The 22,603-nt window shown below is 36.3% G+C and overlaps 1 protein-coding gene across 1 annotated transcript; it reads right to left on the bottom strand.

The window, feature by feature from the left end:
• Nucleotides 1-17,899: 17,899 nt before the first annotated feature.
• LOC108201590 (protein FAR1-RELATED SEQUENCE 5-like) lies at nt 17,900-20,051 on the bottom strand. Its single transcript, XM_064085441.1, has 4 exons — nt 19,901-20,051; nt 19,171-19,813; nt 18,605-18,884; nt 17,900-18,451 (listed from the first exon to the last, which is right to left on the bottom strand). The coding sequence occupies exons 1-4, from the start codon at nt 20,049-20,051 to the stop codon at nt 17,900-17,902; spliced, it is 1,626 nt and encodes a 541-aa protein (XP_063941511.1).
• Nucleotides 20,052-22,603: the final 2,552 nt, after the last annotated feature.

Below are 22,603 nucleotides of genomic sequence, written 5' to 3'. Positions count from 1 at the left end.
TGTTCCTTTGAGATATTTGAAAATCCTTTTGACTGCTACAAGGTGTGGTTCTTTTGGATCTGCTTGAAATCTTGCACAGAGACAGGTTGCAAACATGATATCAGGTCTACTAGCAGTCAGATATAAAAGTGAGCCTATCATACCTCTGTAGTTAGTAATTTCTACTGGTGAACCAGTATCTTTATCTAACTTAGTGGCAGTTGCCATTGGAGTGGTAGCAGCTGAGCTATCCTGCATGCCAAATTTCTTTAGCAGGTTCCTGGTATATTTAGACTGATTAATAAAAATACCCTCATCAGTCTGTTTGACTTGAAGTCCCAAAAAATAGCTCATTTCTCCCATCATGCTCATCTGATATCTGGACTGCATAAGTTTTGAGAATCTCTCACAGAGTTTAGGATTAGTAGACCCAAAAATAATATCATCTACATAGACTTGAACTAATAGCAGATCATTACCATGGTTGAGATAAAATAGAGTTTTATCAATTGTACCTCTGTTGAAACCACTGTCCAAAAGAAATTGAGCCAGAGTTTCATACCATGCTCTTGGTGCTTGCTTTAGTCCATACAGTGCTTTATCCAATCTGTAGACATGATCTGGAAATTTTGTGTCCACAAACCCTGGAGGTTGTTCAACATATACTTCTTCCTCCAGCTCCCCATTGAGAAAGGCACTCTTTACATCCATCTGAAACACTTTGAATTTCTTATGTGCTGCATAAGCCAAGAAAATTCTGATTGCTTCCAATCTGGCAACTGGGGCAAAGGTCTCATCATAGTCAATTCCTTCTTGTTGAGAATATCCCTTAGCTACCAGTCTGGCTTTATTTCTTGTGATTATACCATCACTGTCTGTTTTGTTCCTAAAAACCCACTTAGTACCAACAATTGACCTGTTCTTTGGTCTTGGTACAAGTGTCCAGACTTTATTTCTCTCAAATTCATTTAACTCCTCCTGCATTGCTGTTACCCAGTCTGCATCCTTTAAGGCTTCTTCCACTTTCTTTGGTTCTGTCTGAGATAAAAATGAATGAAATAAACACTCATTTGCTGTTGCAGTTCTGGTTTGTACTCCAGCATCTGGATCCCCAATAATCAGATCTGGTGTATGAGACTTTGTCCATTTTCTTTCATGTGGCAGTTGATTTCTGGAACTAGATCCTCCCCCATGATCCATGCCAGTATCATTTTGATTCTCTGATGCCTCTCCCCCATTATTCATGCTATCTCCATGAGCATTCTGAGTTTCTGATGCTCCCCCTGAAGATATGTTCTCCTGATTCTCTGATGCAGAGTGATCAGAGTTTGAGGAGTCAGAATCAGAGTTTGTGTTTTCTGCCGAGTCTGCAACATTTTCATCCAGATTTACATCTTGAAAGTGCTCCCCCTCAACATGTGCTTGAGGTTGGTGAGTAGGAGTGACATGCTCTGATATTGTCTCAGAGTCAGAGTTTATGGAGTCAGAGAATGTATCTTCATCTTCAAATCTCAGTTGCTCATGATCTTCAAAATCTTCCATTCCAGTAATTTTCTTATCATCAAAGGAGACATGAATGGATTCCATGATTACCCTTGTTCTCAGATTGTAAACTCTGAAGGCTTTTGTTGATAAAGGATAACCAACAAAAATTCCTTCATCAGCTTTTAAATCAAATTTGGTTAGCTGTTCAGGATGATTTTTCAGAACAAAACATTTACATCCGAAGATATGGAAGTATTTGAGATTTGGTTTTCTGCCTTTAACCATTTCAAAAGGAGTTTTCCCATGTTTATTAATCAGAGTTGCATTCTGTGTGAAACAGGCAGACTGCACAGCCTCAGCCCAGAAGTAGGTTGGCAATTTTGCTTCCTCCAACATGGTTCTAGCAGCTTCAATCAGAGTTCTGTTTTTCCTTTCTACAACACCATTTTGTTGAGGTGTTCCAGGTGCTGAAAATTCCTGTTTAATGCCATTTTCTTTACAGAACTCTTCCATTTTAAAATTCTTGAACTCAGTGCCATTATCACTTCTGATGATCTTTACTGCATCTTTAGAGATTTTATTCAGCTGTCTGACATGCTCAATCAATAAAGATGATGTTTCATCCTTGCTGTGAAGAAAATATACCCATGTATATCTGGTAAATTCATCAACAATGACCAGAGTATATCTCTTCTTTGCAATGGACATTATATTTACTGGTCCAAAAAGATCAACATGCAGCAGATGATATGGCTCAAGAATTGAGGACTCAGTTTTACTTTTGAAGGAAGACTTCCTCTGTTTTGCTTTCTGACAGGAATCACAGAGTCCATCTGGAGTAAAAACTGATTTTGGAAGTCCTTTCACAAGATCTTTCTTCACAAGTTCATTTATATTATTGAAGTTCAGGTGAGATAATTTCTTGTGCCAGTTCCAGCTTTCTTCAATACTGGCTCTGCCAAGTAGACAGATTGCAGAGCTTTCAGAGTTTAAAGATAGCTTAGCTTCATAGATGTTGCCATGTCTGTATCCTTTCAGAACAACTTTTCCAGTTCTTTTACTAATGACCTCACAGTGTTCTTCCAAGAAATTGACATGATATCCTCTGTCACAGATTTGACTTATGCTCAGCAGATTGTGCTTAAGTCCTGAGACCAGAGCTACAGATTGAATGATGACATTTCCAAGATTGATATTGCCATATCCCAAAGTTTTCCCTATGTTGCCATCTCCATAAGAAACATTTGGGCCAGCCTTCTCCACAAAGTCTGATAGCAGGGCTTTATTTCCTGTCATATGTCCTGAGCATCCACTGTCCAGAACTAGGATGTTTTTCCTGTTGCCCTGCAATCACATACATAACTAATGATTAGTTTTAAGGACCCAGACTTGCTTGGATCCTTTGTTCTTGTTAAGTTTGTTAACACTGGCAGCGGAAGATTTATCAGAGTTTATATCAGAGTTTGTGCTAACAGACTTTTTAACAGATGCTGAACTAGGAGAATCAATCTTTTTCTTCAAAGAAGGTTTTAATTCATAATAATCATAATATAAACTATGGTATTCCTTACAAGTGTAAATGGAATGCCATAAACTACCACAATGAAAACAAGGATTCTCTGGTCTAAATCTAGTATTCCTAGTCTTAACTTCTGATTTTGGAGACATAGCATTTATGTCCTTATTTTTCCTGCAAAAAGAAGCAAGATGATTAGGATTACCACAATTATGACAAGTTTTCCTAGGAGCATTTGGAACAGGCATGTAATTGTTGCTTTTGTTTATTCCAACCTTTCCATTCCTATTTTTCCTAGGTTCCTTAATCCTGTTTTCTTTCTTAACCTCCTTGAGTTTATGCTTAAGCTGTTTCTGAGTCATTAAACCAATATTAACCTGTTTAGGAGTATCAGTTTTTGATTCTGCAACAAATCTTACTGGAACTACCTTGGGTTTTTCAATTTTAATGGTTTCTTGTTTATATGACTCAGCTTCATTTTTATCAGAGTAACCTAACCCTTTCTTCCAGTTCCCACTTTCTAGGATATTCTGAGTAGTCTTTCCTGAGTTAGTCCAAGTTTTGATTATTTCTCTTTCCTTAGCAAGTTCTGATTCAAGAGAAGCATTTTTCTTTAAGAGTTCATTTTTAATAAAGATAGAGTCATCTCTTTCCTTCTGAACTTCTAGCATCTGAACTAGTTCCTTTTCAAGATAATCATTCCTTTTCTTAACATCCAAAATCTCAGATTTTAGTCTGTCATTTTCTAAGGTCTGATCTCTATAACTAACATGCAGAGTTTTAAGAAACAATCTTAACTCAGTTATATCCTCAGTATCAAAAGCAAGAGTGGAATGAGGTACCTTAGTTTCAACAGTCTCAGTGCTGTTGTCCATGTTTGCCATCAAGGCATAGTTGACTTCTTCCTCTGATTCTGATGAGTCTGCCCAACTCCCCTTCTTTGTGATAAAGGCCTGTTCCTTTTCTTTCTTAGCTTTCTTGCACTCAGTTGCAAAATGTCCTTTCTCTCCACAATTGAAGCAGGTGTATTTAGACTTATCAGATTTTCCAGATTTTTCTTCTTTGCCTTCATTCCTTTTGAAGACCTTCTTATCAGAGTTTCTGTCTTTCCTTGAGAACTTTTTCCCTTTGTTGAAGTTCTTGTAAGCCATCTTCTTGAAGCTTTTCACCATTAGTGCTGCCAGCTGCATCATCTCAGTATCACTGTCATCAGAGTCTGAAGGTATATCAGAGTCTGAGTCAACATCAGAGTTTGATGACTCAGTATCAGACTTTTTGACATGAGCTTTTCCTTTGCTTTTCACAGTTGAATCTTCTTGAACTTTTAGAGCAACTGGTTTGGGTTTCCCACCATGTCGTTTGCTCCTTTGTTCCATCTCAAGTTCATGAGTTTTCAACCTTCCAAAGATTTCATCCAGAGACATCTCTTCAAGATCATGATTGTCTCTTATAGTGGTTACTTTCAAATCCCACTTTTCAGGAAGAGCAAGCAGAAATTTGAGATTTGAGTCTTCCAAATCATATTCTTTGTCCACAAGAGACAAGTCATTCAGCAGCTTGACAAACCTATCATAAAGATCAGTCAGTGATTCACCTGATTTTGAATCAAAGTGTTCATACTCTTGAGTAAGTATGGTCCTTCTGTTCTTTTTGATGGCTTTGGTTCCTTGACATCTGACTTCCAAAGCCTCCCATATCTCCTTTGCAGTTTTGCATCCAATTACTCTATTGGACATAGCATTGTCCAGAGCACTATGCAACAGATGCTTCACCTTTGCATCTTTACTGATAGATGAGATGTCCTCTGGAGTATAGTCCTTCTTCTCTTTAGGAATCATCTTCTGGGGTTCATCTCCCACTGCAACAGAGAGCTTCGTTGGCATGTGTGGACCATCATAAATTCTATCCAGATATTCTGGATCTGTAGATTCCAGAAACATGATCATTCTTACTTTCCAGACAGAATATTCAGATGCCCTTAGGACCGGAACCCTAAGAGACTCATATCTACTGTTTTGTGATTTCTCAGACATGATTGTGTGTGATTAAGATCTCACTGTAGGTATATCAACAAACCTGGCTCTGATACCACTTGTTAGGCCGACTAAACTCACTATATATATGATAATATAGTGAACACAATCCAAAACAAACACAAGTATAAGAGAATAATTCAATAAACTCTTATTCACAAATCTCAGTAGTTTACAAATAATCTCTTAGTGATTTATATCTTATCACTAAGAGCTGCTAGGTTACACGAATGATATTCAATTGATAACTCATGTAGAGTAAACCCTAAGCTGTGTTTATATACACAGTTACATGATATCTACTGATTGATTTATAATTATCTGCTTCCTAAAATAATCTAATCAGTAGCTATCCTTCTGCTGTCCTGATCTGTACAATCTCTCTTGATCTTTATCTTCCTTATTTAGTCAGATATGCTCCTGAAAATCAGCCGCCTGTAAACTCTGATCATCGCTTAAACTCTGATCCAGCTGGCAGTCGTTAAACTCTGATTTCCAGCTAAACTCTGATATTTGCTTCTGCACACTAAACAAGTTAGATACCTGTGACATCATCAAATATGTAACATTACGTCTATTTGCCTGGTTTTGTTTTATGATTAATTTCTTGGCCAGATTCTATTTTTATTGCTGCAGTGTCATTCATTAGCCGTAGTTCATTTATTTTGTTTGGCAGCTTGTCTCGTCACTTACTGATTAATTCTTTTAATTAATTTTGGTAATTAATTTGGTTAAGTAAGATTAATTAGATTAAAGCTTATAATGATTGAAATTAGTTTTTAGATATACTCACTTTTCACAACTCAAAATTGTTCTAATTCGCCTAGGTTAGGAATTAAAGGATCGCGAAAAATATTTTAATCTCTGTGGACGAATATTAAATATTAAAACGGTGATCGTGCGCTTGTGATTATTTTTAAAAATCTCTTTTTGAGCACATCAACATATCATTATCTTCATTCCAAGCATAATTCATATGAAACTACAATTTCTTATTCTGCTAATCTATAAAACATACGCTACCTTGAAGATTTTATCCGGCACCTTGACATCTCTAATTTCCATGTAAGTCACACCATGTTACATATTTGATGATGTCACAGGTATTTAACTTGTTTAGTGTGCAGAAATGAAGATCAGAGTTTAATCTAGAATCAGAGTTTAACGACTGCCAGCTGGATCAGAGTTTGTATGATCAGAGTTTGCAGGCGGCTGATTTCTAGGAGAAGATCTGGATAAGCAAGGAAAGAGAATATCAAGGAAGATATGTATATCAGAACAGGAAAAGGATAGCTACTGATTAGATTATTTTAGGAAGCAGATAATTGTAAATCAATCAGTAGATATCATGTAACTGTGTATATAAACACAGCTTAGGGTTTACTCTAGAGGAGTTATCAATTGAATATCATTCGTGTAACCTAGCAGCTCTTAGTGATAAAATAAATCACTAAGAGATTATTTGTAAGCTACTGTGATTTGTGAATAAGAGTTTAGTTGAATTATTCTCTTATACTGGTGTTCTGTTATTGATTGTGTTCACTATATTATCTTATATAGTGAGTTTATTCGGCCTAACAAGTGGTATCAGAGCCAGCTCTGTTGATATACCTACAGTGAGATCTTAATCACACAATCATGTCTGAGAAATCACAAACCAGTAGATATGAGTCACTTAGGGTTCCGATCCTCAAGGCATCTGAGTATCCTATCTGGAAGGTCAGAATGACTATGTTTTTGGAATCTACAGATCCAGAATACCTGGACAGGATTTATGATGGTCCACACATGCCAACAAAGCTCTCTGTTGCAGTTGGAGATGAACCTCAGAAGATGATTCCCAAAGAGAAGAAAGACTATACTCCTGAGGACATCTTATCAATCAGTAAAGATGCAAAAGTGAAGCACTTGTTGCACAGTGCTCTTGATAATGCTATGTCAAATAGGGTGATTGGCTGTAAAACTGCAAAAGAAATATGGGATGCTTTGGAAGTCAGATGTCAGGGAACCAAAGCCATCAAGAAAAACAGAAGAACCATACTTACTCAAGAGTATGAACACTTTGATGCAAAATCTGGTGAATCACTGACTGATCTTTATGATAGATTTGTCAAGCTGCTGAATGATCTGTCTCTAGTGGATAAAGAGTATGATTTAGAAGATTCAAATCTCAAATTTCTGCTTGCTCTTCCTGAAAAGTGGGATTTAAAAGTAACCACTATAAGAGACAATCATGATCTTGAAGATATGTCTCTGGATGATATCTTTGGAAGACTGAAAACTTATGAACTTGAGATGGAGCAAAGGAACAAACGACATGGTGGGAAACCCAAACCAGTTGCTCTAAAAGTTTAAGAAGAAACAGCTGTGAAAAGCAAGGGAAAAGCACATGTAAGAAAATCTGACACTGAGATATTAAACTCTGATGATGATTCAGACTCTGATATACCGTCAGACTCTGATGACAGTGATACTGAGATGATGCAGCTGGCAGCACTGATGGTGAAAAGCTTCAAGAAGATGGCTTATAAGAACTTCAACAAAGGGAAGAAGTTCTCAAAGAAAGACAGAAACTCTGATAGGAAGGTCTTCAAAAGAAATGAAGGCAAAGAAGAAAAATCTGGAAAATCTGATAAGTCTAAATACACCTGCTTCAATTGTGGAGAGAAAGGCCATTTTGCAACTGAGTGCAAGAAAGCTAAGAAAGAAAAAGAACAAGCCTTTATCACAAAGAAAGGAAGCTGGGCAGACTCATCAGAATCAGAGGAAGAAGTCAACAATGCCTTGATGGCAAACATGGACAACAGCACTGAGACTGTTGAAACTAAGGTACCTCATTCCACTCTTGCTTTTGATACTGAGGATATAACTGAGTTAAGATTGTTTCTTAAAACTCTGCATGTTAGTTATAGAGATCAGACTTTAGAAAATGAAAGACTAAAATCTGAGAACTTAGATGTCAAGAAAAGGAATGATTATCTTGAACAGGAACTAGTTCAGATGCTAGAAGTTCAGAAGGAAAGAGATGACTCTATCTTTGTTAAAAATGAACTCTTAAAGAAAAATGCTTCTCTTGAATCAGAACTTGTTAAGGAAAGAGAGATAATCAGAACTTGGACTAACTCAGGGAAGACTACTCAGAATATCTTAGAAAGTGGAAACTGGAAGAAAGGGTTAGGTTACTCTGATAAAAATGAAGCTGAGTCATATAAACAAGAAACCATTAAAATTGAAAAACCTAGGGTAGTTCCAGTAAGATTTGTTGCAGAATCAAAGACTCAGGACAAATCAAAGACTGAAATACCTAAACAGGTTAACATTGGTTTGATGACTCAGAAACAACTTAAGCATAAGCTAAAGGAGGTTAAGAAAGAAAACAGGATTAAGGAACCTAGGAAAAATAGGAATGGAAAGGTTGGAATAAACAAAAGCAACAGTTATATGCCTATTCCAAATGCTCCTAGGAAAACTTGTCATAATTGTGGTAATCCTAATCATCTTGCTTCTTTTTGCAGGAAAAATAAGGACATAAATGCTATGTCTCCAAAATCAGAAGTTAAGACTAGGAATACTAGATTTAGACCAGAAAATCCTTGTTTTCATTGTGGTAGTTTATGGCATTCCATTTACACTTGTAAGGAATACCATAGTTTATATTATGACTATTATGAATTGAAACCTTCTTTGAAGAAAAAGATTGATTCTCCTAGTTCAACATCTGTTAAAAAGTCTGTTAGCACAAACTCTGATTTAAACTCTGATAAATCTTCCGCTGCTAGTGTTAACAAACTTAACAAGAACAAAGGATCCAAGCAAGTCTGGGTCCTTAAAACTAACCATTAGTTGTGTATGTGATTGCAGGGCAACAGGGAGAACATCCTAGTTCTGGACAGTGGATGCTCAGGACATATGACAGGAAATAAAGCCCTGCTATCAGACTTTGTGGAGAAGGTTGGCCCAAATATTTCTTATGGAGATGGAAACATAGGGAAAACTTTGGGATATGGCAATATCAATCTTGGAAATATCATCATTCAATCTGTAGCTCTGGTCTCAGGACTTAAGCACAATCTGCTGAGCATAAGTCAAATCTGTGACAGAGGATATCATGTTGATTTCCTAGAGGAACACTGTGAGGTTATCAGTAAAACCACTGGAAAAGTTGTTCTAAAAGGATATAGACATGGGAACATCAATGAAGCCAAGCTATCTTTAAACTCTGAAAGCTCTGCAATCTGTCTACTTGGCAGAGCCAGTATTGAAGAAAGCTGGAACTGGCACAAGAAATTATCTCACCTGAACTTCAATAATATAAATGAGCTTGTGAAGAAAGATCTTGTGAAAGGACTTCCAAAATCAGTTTTTACTCCAGATAGACTCTGTGATTCCTGTCAGAAAGCAAAACAGAGGAAGTCTTCATTTAAAAGTAAAACTGAGTCCTCAATTCTTGAGCCATATCATCTGCTTCATGTTGATCTTTTTGGACCAGTAAATATAATGTCCATTGCTAAGAAGAGATATACTCTGGTCATTGTTGATGAATTTACCAGATATACATGGGTATATTTTCTACACAGCAAGGATGAGACACCATCTTTATTGATTGAGCATGTCAGACAGCTGGACAAAATCTCTAAAGATGCAGTAAAGATCATCAGAAGTGATAATGGCATTGAGTTTAAGAATTTTAAAATGGAGGAGTTCTGTAAAGCAAATGGCATTAAACAGGAATTTTCAGCACCTGGAACACCTCAACAAAATGGTGTTGTAGAAAGGAAGAACAGAACTCTGATTGAAGCTGCTAGAACCATGTTGGAGGAAGCAAAGTTACCAACCTACTTCTGGGCTGAAGCTGTGCAATCTGCCTGTTTCACACAGAATGCAACTCTGATTAACAAGCATGGGAAAACTCCATTTGAAATGGTCAAAGGCAGAAAACCAAATCTCAAATACTTCCATATTTTTGGATGTAAATGTTTTGTTCTGAAAAATCATCCTGAACAGCTAACCAAATTTGATTTAAAAGCTGATGAAGGAATTTTTGTTGGTTATCCTTTATCAACAAAAGCCTTCAGAGTTTACAATCTGAGAACAAGGGTAATCATGGAATCCATTCATGTGTCCTTTGATGATAAGAAAATTACTGGAATGGAAGATTTTGAAGATCATGAGCAACTGAGATTTGAAGATGAAGATGCATTCTCTGATTCCATAAACTCTGACTCTGAGACAATATCAGAACATGTCACTTCAACTCATCAACCTCAAGCACATGTTGAGGGGGAGCACTTTCAAAATCAAAATCTGGATGAAAATGTTGCAGACTCGGCAGAAAACTCAAACTCTGATTCTGACTCCTCAAACTCTGATCATTCTGCATCAGAGAATCATGAGAACACATCTTCAGGGGGAGCATCAGAAACTCAGAATGCTCATGGAGATAGCATGAATAATGGGGGAGAGGCATTAGAGAATCAGAATGATACTGGCATGGATTATGGGGGAGGATCTAGTTCCAGAAATCAACTGCCACATGAAAGGAAGTGGACAAAGTCTCACACACCAGATCTGATCATTGGAGATCCAGATGCTGGAGTACAAACCAGAACTGCAACAGCAAATGAGTGTTTATTCCATTCATTCCTATCTCAGACAGAACCAAAGAAAGTGGAAGAAGCTTTAAAGGATGCAGACTGGGTAACAGCAATGCAGGAGGAGTTAAATGAATTTGAGAGAAATAAAGTCTGGACACTTGTACCAAGACCAAAGAAAAGATCAATAGTTGGTACTAAATGGGTGTTCAGAAACAAAACAAACAGTGATGGAGTAATCACAAGAAATAAAGCCAGACTGGTAGCCAAGGGATATTATCAACAGGAAGGAATTGACTATGATGAGACCTTTGCTCCAGTTGCCAGATTGGAAGCAATCAGAATTTTCTTGGATTATGCAGCACACAAGAAATTCAGAGTTTATCAGATGGATGTAAAGAGTGCTTTTCTCAATGGGGAGCTGGAGGAAGAGGTATATGTTGAACAACCTCCAGGATTTGTGGACACAAAATTTCCAGATCATGTCTACAGATTGGATAAAGCACTGTATGGACTAAAGCAAGCACCAAGAGCATGGTATGAAACTCTGGCTCAATTTCTTTTGGACAGTGGTTTCAACAGAGGTACAATTGACAAAACTTTATTCTATCTCAACCATGGTAATGATTTGCTTTTAGTTCAAGTTTATGTAGATGATATCATTTTTGGATCTACTAATCCTAAACTATGTGAGAGATTCTCAAAGCTTATGCAGTCCAGAAATCAGATGAGCATGATGGGAGAAATGAGCTATTTTTTGGGACTTCAAGTCAAACAGACTGATGAGGGTATTTTCATTAATCAGTCTAAATATACCAGGAACCTGCTAAAGAAATTTGGCATGCAGGATAGCTCAGCTGCTACCACTCCAATGGCAACTGCCACTAAGTTAGATAAAGATACTGGTTCACCAGTAGAAATTACTAACTACAGAGGTATGATAGGCTCACTACTATATCTGACTGCTAGCAGACCTGATATCATGTTTGCAACCTGTCTCTGTGCAAGATTTCAAGCAGATCCAAGAGAACCACACCTTGTAGCAGTCAAAAGGATTTTCAAATATCTCAAAGGAACAGTTGAGATGGGACTCTGGTATCCCAGAGAATCAGACTTTACACTGATTGGTTACTCTGATGCAGATTTTGCAGGATGCAAAATAGACAGAAAAAGCACAAGTGGAAGCTGTCAATTTCTTGGAGGAAGACTGGTTTCCTGGTTCAGTAAGAAACAAAAGTCAATTTCTACATCCACTGCAGAAGCAGAGTATATTGCTGCAGGAAGCTGCTGTGCTCAGATTCTTTGGATGAAGAATCAACTACTGGACTATGGGTTAACTCTGACTCAAATTCCTATTTATTGTGATAACCAAAGTGCTATTGCTATGACAGGAAATCCAGTACAGCATTCCATGACCAAGCATATCAGCATAAGATATCATTTTATCAGAGAGCATGTGATGGAAGGGATAGTAGAACTTCATTTTGTCCCAACAGATCAGCAGTTGGCAGATATCTTCACCAAACCTCTGGCTGAAGCAACATTTACAAGACTTGTAAACGAATTAGGGATGATTACTGGTCCTCTCTAAACTCTGATATATTGCATGATATTATATCTTTTAGTAATTGTTGTTAATATCTTGATATGCAACTGCCTCTGTTATTCTCTGATCTAAATTCTGATGATTATGCACTAATATGACAAACTCTGATAGTTAATCTCTGACCCGACAAACTCTGATGGTTTGAATTTTTACTGATATGAGATATTCTTGTGCAAAATGTTTTGCAAATATTTGAATTAAATCATGAAAAGCTCTGAAGTCTGACTTTTGGGACATTACATATGTGGAAATTCTTGTTACACAAATCATGATTTAAACTTGTTACCTAGACTGCCTTACTTATTAAATATTAGATAAGTATTCAGTGAAGAACTTGTTTTATTCCTCTTATGAGCTAAGAGTAATCGGGTCTCAGATATGGATCACATATTGGTTTTCTCTCAGAAACGAAAAGAAAAGAAAAGAAAAAGAAAAGAAAAATATAAAAAGAAAGAAAATTATTTCAGGTACTCCTTTGAGATCTTAGAAATTCTGTGAAAGGAAAGAACCATGTGCAATGCTGGTATTAAGCAAAATGCATCAGAAAATTATTTTTCTTGGTGACCTTTTACATTCTCTGATTACTGGAGAAATACTCTGATAAATAAAATTTGATGAAGGTTATAACTCACTTACCCTGAGAAGTTTCCTTTCAGAAGATACTTGTCTTACAAAAGAAGAGAAATCCTAAACTCTGATCCTTATTATGAGACACTCGGCTTATGAGATGGTTAAATCATTTTCCGTACATCTGATTCTTTCTAATTTTATTTGAGAAATTTGTCAATCTCTGTTACAATTAGAATAATCATGACAACACACACCTATCACTCCACATGTGTGATTAACAAAAATTTTATGACAATGAGTGATTTTTGATTAAATTCAAATAATTGTTTGCAAACTCTGAGGAATAATTGGTTATCAGATTTTCCTTATCTCTAATCAGTGCAAAATTTTATGACTAATCGTTGTTTTGTCTCACAATCTGCCATTTATTTAAACTCTGGTCAATAGTCAAATCTCTGATTCAAGTCGGAGTTTAAAATAAATATTTTGGTCAGATAAATATCAGATTTACTGTCAAACGGTACAAAATCCATTTGAATTCCTGAGTGGAGAAAAACACGGTAAATAATTGTGTTTTATCGGTAAATGGTACAAGTTTGTACAGATTCACACGCTGCTCATAATTACTGCTCCACTACCGTTTTTTTTTACCGTTCAGAGACTGCCACGTGCCCCACTGTTGCTTTACTCTCTCACCTGCATGCGTTCATACACATATATACTCAGAGAAAGATTATTTTCTTTTTATCTCACACGATATCTCTCTCTCTCTCTCTGAAAATTTTCAAAACCTCTTGTGCGCATTTCATCAAACATCTCATCTACACTTCACAATTTCTGTATTTTTCAGAAAATGTCGACAAAAGCTTTTGAATCTGATGGTGCCAAGTTCGTTACCAACAACTATGCTGCAGTTCTGAGCAATGATGAAGCTCCCAGTGAATTCCATCTGATCCAAAATTATCTTGCCCACAGTGAGTTCATGTATGCACTCACTCAACCAGAGGTTATTTCTCCGGCTCAAGTTCTGACTCTCTGGCGTTCAGCAAGATATAATGATGGTGGTGAACATGGATCACCATCCTTAACCTGTATTTATGAGGAACAGGAGTATATTATAACTCCTGAGACGGTTCGAAAGGCTCTTCACCTTCCAGAGCATTCCAAGTATCATAGTGCTGTTTCTACTCAAACTCTGAAGGATATGATGCAGTTCTTTGGATACTCTGGTAGCACTGATAAAATAGGGGAACTCAAGCGTCCATGTCTCTGCAAAGAATGGAGCTTTTACTATGACTGCATAACCAGAGCTTTTGGAAATAAATGCAGCAATTTTGATGCTATTCCTCTCTTCAGTCAGCAGATTGGGTATTCTCTTATCCATAATCTCAACTTTGATATTGCTCCATCTATTTTGAGATTTATTGGTGATAGAAAGTTAGGGGATGAGAATACTGTTTACTTTGCTCGATTTTGTCAGCTTATTTTCTCATACTGTTATCCTCTGGTACCTATTCCTGATACTGATACAGAACTACCATTTAAAATCACTAAACGAGCATTCACTGATTTGATGAAAAAGGATAGTAAGAAAGCCCAACTACCTGTTTTTGCTATTCCTGTAACTGTACAGGATAAATTGAAGCAGGCAATGCCAGAAAAATATGATTCCATATTCTCTGATGAGAATGTTCCCTCCTCTTCCCACCAGCAACAAACAGATGTACCAACCTCTGGTCCTTCCCAAAAAGGGCCAGTTGTAAAATCTGACCACAGATCCACCTCTGGTCCTTCCCAAAAAGGGCCAGTTGTAACATCTTCACCTACCAGGGTGCTGAGATCTTCAAAATCACCAACCAAACCATCTCCTCCACCTAGGAAGAGAAGATTTTTGCAGCAGATCTCAGACTCTGACTCTGACAATGAACCAGTACCCCCTCCTCTTGTCTCCAGGCCAAGGAAGAAGATTAAGCCCACCTCCACAATCACTGATCTCACTGTGGACCCTCCTCAGGAATCCATGGTTAATCCTCTTGAGATGGTCACAGTCTCTGATCCTCTGATGGTGGAACCACTATCTGCTGTACCTCTGACAACTTCATCAGAACATACTCCAGAAGCTGACATTCCTATGTCAGAAGATAATCTTCAATCAGAGGAACCTTTGCCACAACCTCCAGCAGCTGATATACCTTCTTCAGGAACAACTCCATAAGAACATGTGTCTAATCCAGAAGCACATGTGCCTACTCCAGAAGAACATATGTCTACTCCTGAGATTGCTCAGGAAACTCTGATTCCTGTTGAAGACTTTGTTGCAGCTCCTGATCAGGAGATCCTCAATGATGCAAACTCTGAGGAAGCTACAGCTCCTCTGTGTTCCCATACTATCAGCATCAAAGATCATGATGATGATGATGATGATACTGAAGTAAACTCTGTTCCACCTGTTGACTCAGGATCCCTTATAGCTGAAATCTCTGCTCTGCTTAGAGAAAGTATTTCAGTCAGAGAAGTTTCTCCAATTCCAACATTCTCTCCAATCAGAGATTCTTCACCTGTCAGAGTTCCTTCACCTGTCAGAGATTCTTCACCAGCTCTTGATTCTACAATTCCTCACTCTGTGTCTACAAAGAGCAAGGTCTGTACATTAACCTACTCCAGGAATATGCACAGAGCCCCATCCTCTTCTGTGGAAGCCAGGCTGTCTTCTATTGAATCCACTAAGAGATCCATGCAGCAAACTCTGGCTGATTTGAGCTCCTCTGTGGCTCAGCTGGTCCAATTTCTCAACTCTAATGCTTTGAACTCTAATGATGTCAAAAAGGGAGAGAAAGTGCTTAAAGACAAATGCAAGGTTGATCAGCAACAGAAAAAGCCAGATGATGAGGAGGAGGATGAAGAAAAGAAGAAAGCTGAAAAGTCTGAAAATACAAACTCTGACATGGTCTTACATACTCAGACTGAGGGAAATAGGAGAGATAAGGCTGGAAGCAGCTCAGCTACTCAAACTCAGACTACCAAATCTCAACCTCTGATACCAGCTGACAGTAAATCAAGAGCTCTCTCTGAGCAACTAATTGAGCTTGGTAATCCTGAATCAAAGATTTTGAGTCACACAGTGAAGATTCAGGGAGAGGAAACAACCTTATTCTACAAAGCTCCTACACAACTGGATTTTGATGAAGCAGTTGCAAAGAATATATTTGAACAAGAGAATCCAGGGGTGTCAATTGAAGATATCGGAAAAGAAGAAGAAAGGTTGGCTGCTGAGAAGAAGAAGATCAGCAAATCTAAGTCTGATGAAAAGATTGATGAAAAGAAAGCAAAGTCTGATGGAAAGAAACAGATCACTGATTCCTCCTCAAAGAAATTACCATCTTTAAAAAGAAAAGGAATAGTGATCAGTGAAGTCAATTATGCTGATATCAATAGGCCCAGAGTTTATCAAAAGAAGTCTGACTCTGGTTCCAGTGGAAAAGGGAAAAATGTCATAGATGGTGTTCCATCTAAAAAGAAGGATGAATCAGAAGTAAAACAAACTCTTGCAACTATTCCTGAGTCTATTGATCAGAATTTAGCCTCTGACACTGCTCAAGCTAAAAATATGAAGGAAGATCAGCTGGAGTCAGCTGAAGTAAAAGCTACCTGGATAAAGTCAACCTCTGACAAGGCTCAAGTTGATACAGTTGAACCAAAGAAGAAGAGCTTATTTGGAAGCCTTGGTACAGGACAGTACAAGGAAAGCTCCTTGTTCACTCAAATCAGAGACAAAGGAACAAGAGGAAAGGAAGCAAGGGACACAACAGGTCTAGGTCATAAGAAAGAGAAAATCCAGACCAGTGCTGCAACTGTCTTCAGAGATCCATATCCTCTTACTGAAAAGGCTGGAGAAGTTGTTACACAGAAAGATCTTGACAAAATAGAGTCAGTACAAATTCTGATGGATACTCATGATGGACCAGAAGATAAAGAGAAAATTGCTATATTTTTGGAATCTGGCAGAGTTTACAGAATTTCTGAAGCTAATCTATTAATAAAGTCTCTAAGGGAACTTGAGCATATTCATTATATGCTTGAGATAAAGAATGAAGCAACCAAGAGATGGTCTGAAAGGCTGAAGAGAACTATCCAAGAAAAGAGAAGATTTTATGGGATAAGTTCTGATGCTGAATATGTTCCTAAGATAACTCAAGAAGATGGTTCAGAGATTGATATGATCAAAATAGCTCTGTTATGGAGACTATAGCTGGAACCAGAATTTTGGGTTACAATAATGAAGCTGACAGACCAGGAGCTATTCAATTGGGAGAAGCTATGAAAATATGCAAGGCAAGAGCCTTGAGATCAGCTATATACCAGACAGGAGAAGACAATGAAGAATTAAAGACTGTCAAAGCTCAGATGATACAGACTCTGAAACAAATTGAAAAAGATTTGATCACTCAGTTTGTCAAGGAGAGCTATGTATATAGACTGACTGGCTAGTTAGCTTCTGCTAGTTCTGTAAGTTGTAATTAGTTCTGCTTGTTCTGAAAGTAATAATTAATTTTTGCAGATTAGTTACTTCATGCATTTGTCCTTGATTATTTTTGACATCATCAGTATATATATAGAACTTGTTCATTCTGTCTAATGTACAAGTTGGGGGAGATTGTTACATATTTGATGATGTCACAGGTATTTAACTTGTTTAGTGTGCAGAAATGAAGATCAGAGTTTAATCTAGAATCAGAGTTTAACGACTGCCAGCTGGATCAGAGTTTGTATGATCAGAGTTTGCAGGCGGCTGATTTCTAAGAGAAGATCTGGATAAGCAAGGAAAGAGAATATCAAGGAAGATATGCATATCAGAACAGGAAAAGGATAGCTACTGATTAGATTATTTTAGGAAGCAGATAATTGTAAATCAATCAGTAGATATCATGTAACTGTGTATATAAACACAGCTTAGGGTTTACTCTAGAGGAGTTATCAATTGAATATCATTCGTGTAACCTAGCAGCTCTTAGTGATAAAATAAATCACTAAGAGATTATTTGTAAGCTACTGTGATTTGTGAATAAGAGTTTAGTTGAATTATTCTCTTATACTGGTGTTCTGTTATTGATTGTGTTCACTATATCATCTTATATAGTGAGTTTATTCGGCCTAACACACCATATCTTTCCTCACTCATTCTTTTAATTTGCATGTCCAAACAGGAGGCAATAATTTCTTCTTGGACTTTATAAAAGATAGCAAGTGTAAACAGGTCTGCTGCATCATTTTCTATGAACCATCTAGACACTGCAGAAGGGAGACTAGAATTGGACTCATGATTCAACCGATTCGTTTCATTCCTTTGCCGATCCATGGCACTTTGATACCGTAACCAAAATTCACATAAAGAGTCTCCTTGTTTATGGAATTGCCCAAAAAAAGAATTTTTACTCTCTGATCTTGATGTAGTCCTCAATAACCCAAACATTGGCTGGTCTCTAAAGAAAGCGGGAATCCATGAAGCCCTTATACCATACATATCTTTTAACCACTTGTTATCCTCTAACTTAAACTCCTTAACAACAGCCTCCCATCCTCTCTCAAATTCTTCAATTTCTATACTTGATGACCATATATATTTCTTCATCTTCTCCATAAAATCTGTCTCTTTCACCAAACGGTTACCAAGCTGAAATAAATATTCACCAAACTATTAAACAAAAATCAAATTCACACCCCTACTAAATAATACTACCTTAATAATTATACAGCAGCTAACCCTACTAAACAAAATTAAAACAGGAGGTAACCCTTAACAGCAAGCAAGAAAACTAAAACATACCTTGACCGGGAATTTTTCCATAATATGCCACATACACAAACGATGTTTAGAGGCAATCAGTCCATTGGCCGAAGAAAATGATGATGTAGGGACAGCTATTTTCATAGTTGGACATTGATCAGTAATCACAACCACCGGATTCCTTCCCATAGCCTTTACAAGATGATCAAATGCCCAAGTATAATGCGCAACATTCTTTTGAGATAAAAGACAACATGCAAACGTCACACATTTGTCATGTTTATCCACACCAGTGAAAGGTGCAAAAATCATATTATACCTACACCAAACAAAACACATAAATAACACAGAAGTCTGTACCAAAATCACTAAATTAGAATATTTCAATCACAAAAACACACCACCTGAACAACTAAAAAATCACAGAGAAATCACTAAAATTCATATGTTTATACTAATATTTTGTTTGCATTACATATAATATTTAAATTAGAACAGAAGGAATACATGTTGAATCATCACTACGTTCAAAAAAATATTTCACATATATAAGAAAACTAAAAAGATAACGTGCATATATGTAGAAAAATAAAGTGCAAACTTACTTGTTTGTGTCAAAAGTTGCATCAAACGACATAGCATCACCATATAGTTCAAAATTCCTCCTACCAATTGCGTCCGCCCAAAACAGTTTGATAAGGTGTCCAGCTGAATCAACTTTGTATGCATAGTAAAAACCTTCTGAAGTCTCTGAAATGACCTTGAACTTGTCAATAATCATTTGCCCATCTTTGTCACCAACATAGCTCTTCAAATCCCGATTAAAATTTCGAAAATCACACAATGTCGCGCCAACATTAGAATATCCACCTACCATTTCCTTTACAAGAGTATACGTTTTGCTACAACCTATGTTAGCTTTCGCAGCATCATAGACAACATTCCTTAACCCCACTGTCATTTCCCTACTAGCTCTCAAAAATTGCCATCCTGTTTCACTAGCTAGAGGATGGTTATGTACATCAATTAAAGACATTACAAAATACTTGTTTGGAAACATGTATTTCATAACCAATCTTGCCTTACAACCACACCTCTTCGACACAGTACGCCTTTCTCTACACTCAATGCCATTCGTTCTACCAATATTTGGCTCAACAAAACCTTCACAACTGCAAACAAAATGCTTGAGTGTTATCGTACCATCATCAGCTCCCTTTTCAGTTCCCTTCCAAACATCAAATCCTCCTAAACGACCATAATTCTTGTAAAATATGAAGGCTTTATCCAAGCTGTCATGAACTTGATTGAGGAATGGTATACACTATTTTTCACCAACAGACGGTGAATAATATCTCCTTCCACCAGGAGACAATACGTAGCTTGATATTGAATCATCATAATCACTACAAGCGGGATCACAGCTAGCAGTCGAACTACTGATACGAGACGAATCACCACATATAGAACCCGTGATATTGAACATTTAAACATTTAATCATATCATCAACTTACACTATACTTGATTATAACTCAACTTCATAATGTATTATGCAATCAACATAAAAACATAAAACTACAAATATAGAATCATAAAAATCATTCAAAAATGAAAAACTACAATTCAATCAAATAAAACTGCTAATCAGCATCATTTGTCAACAAAAAAAGACACTACAATCACTAAACGACATATACACTAGTATCAAATCACAAAACCATTACATGAAAAAACTTACCTCACCAAAAACATACTTAACCTCATGAAAAACAAAAATTCACACAAGAACAGCTAACTAATCAAAACATAAACATTAAATTATCACCAATTACCTAATTTACTACTTAAACTCATCTAATTTACTAGTTAACATCATATATCATTAAAAAGAGCATTAGTCATTCATACGTATGCTAATTTATAAACTCAGCAGCTCCAAAACTGATTTTGATTCGGATTCCAACAGACGATGAAGATGTAAACACGAAAAATAGCACCAATAGAGCACCGAGAGAGAGCACCGAGAGAGACGAGATAGAGCACCGAGAGAGAGCACCGAGAGAGACGAGATAGAGCACCGAGAGTGACGAGAGAGAGCAACGAGAGAGACGAGAGAGATTACTGAGCACTGAGAGAGGAGAGATTTCAGAGAAACAGTTTCTAGAGAGAGAAGTTGGTCTTAGAGAGAGAAAGCATGTGAATTAATGACCGGGATCAACAAAAAAATCTCTGTCTTTTTTCTTTTTCTTATATCAAGTAAATGAGTGGCCCAGATTAAAAGTTGGTAAATAATAATCAAAGGTGGATATTAGTTTGTAGTTTTTACAAAAAAAAAGGTTTGTATTTGAACAAACACCTATATATATATATATATATATATATATATATATATATATATATATATATATATATTTATATATATATATATATATATATATATATATATATATATATATATATATGAAAAGAGTAAAGTTTTATGGAGTCCACTATTTTATGTATTGGAGTAATTGGATTCCACATAGGTTATGTTTTGCGAGTAAAATATAACTTAAAATATTACAAAACATCTAATTTTTCAGATAATGTTTGACGAATATCATTATTTTATTGAAAATCTTGAGGATCCCATATATTTTATAGGTATAACATTGTAAAAATATATTATTCTACAAAACATGCTTAGTTTGCAAAATATAAATGTTCATATTACATAATATAAATACATATTTTACTTATAAATACATGAGATTTATAAAATATTACTCCCTCTGTTTCATATTACATGTCCACAATATTTGTATTTCCAAGATGAGTTTTATACCACATTTTACTAAATTGTATTTCCTAGATCAAATATATGCCACATATTATACTTGGTCAATGCAATAAATACAATAATAAATGAAAGCTTTCTACAAAAGTTAGTTTTTCTTAATATGCGTAATTTGTTCAAAAGTGGATATGTATTATGAAACGGAGGGAGTAACAAATTAATTAATGATAATAACGAAGTAATGATATATGTGTGTGTGTTCCCTCTTTATTGATCTTCTTCCTTGCCAGCTGCCCTCCTCTTTCATTATTTACTTAGCTCTTGTGTTTTCTTATGACTTCTATTGAATTGATTGTTTGATTTAGTGAGAACTAATATAGTCGGATTTGAACCGGGTCAAACCATTATTCAGTATATTGATATTTTGTAAGTCGGCAACTCTGGCCTCTAAATATGACACTAGCTTGATATTTTGGTTAAATTTAATGGATTTAATAACATAATGATTAAATAAAAGAAAAATTGTTCGAACGAAGAGATCGTATACTGTTAGATATCTTCCATGATCATGCAAGTTGTGACCAAATATCCTTTAGAAAGAATATTGAGCCCAACATGGAAGGAAAACTGTGTGGTTATTCATGGCAATAGCATACAAAAGGACCATAAGTAGAGTGAGGGTTTAGCTATATGTAAGATATTCAAAGGTTTAAGTTCTATTTAGTTATCAACTTGTAGTCTGGCATGCATGGCGATTTCGACGGTCTGAAAAAGAAGATTACTCCCCCCATTTCTATATAGTTGTTTTTTTTACTTTTTGCACCTAATTTAAGGTGATTAAAAAACATACATCCATTTATTATTATTTTTTTCTGAATTAAAGTTTATAGTTTATATTTTTATTGATAAAAAGAAAATTTTAATTATAATATGTGGAAGTATGCTTTTTAATCATTTAAATTACCTATAAAAAATGAAAATGACAACTAAAAATAGACGGAAGAGTACAATATTTTGCGTGCATGGCGTGCTTCTCGTATCCGAGAACACTATAAATAAGCACTTGTGCATTACTACAGTGCCATCACAACAATACATATAGATATATCCTTAATCATCAGATCTGTACTTTCTCAGAATATCTAAAAGCTAGATATTCTCAATGGCCACGTTTAACAGCATGCTCTTTCTTACCCTCTTGGTTGCCATTTCGGCATTAATGGCGGCTCCTTCTGCTGTCAAAGCTCAGCGCTTCGACAAT

The sequence above is a fragment of the Daucus carota genome, chromosome 9 (genome assembly GCF_001625215.2).
Source record: "Daucus carota subsp. sativus chromosome 9, DH1 v3.0, whole genome shotgun sequence".
Lineage (NCBI taxonomy): Eukaryota > Viridiplantae > Streptophyta > Magnoliopsida > Apiales > Apiaceae > Daucus > Daucus carota.
This window is presented reverse-complemented; position numbering and strand designations above follow the sequence as displayed.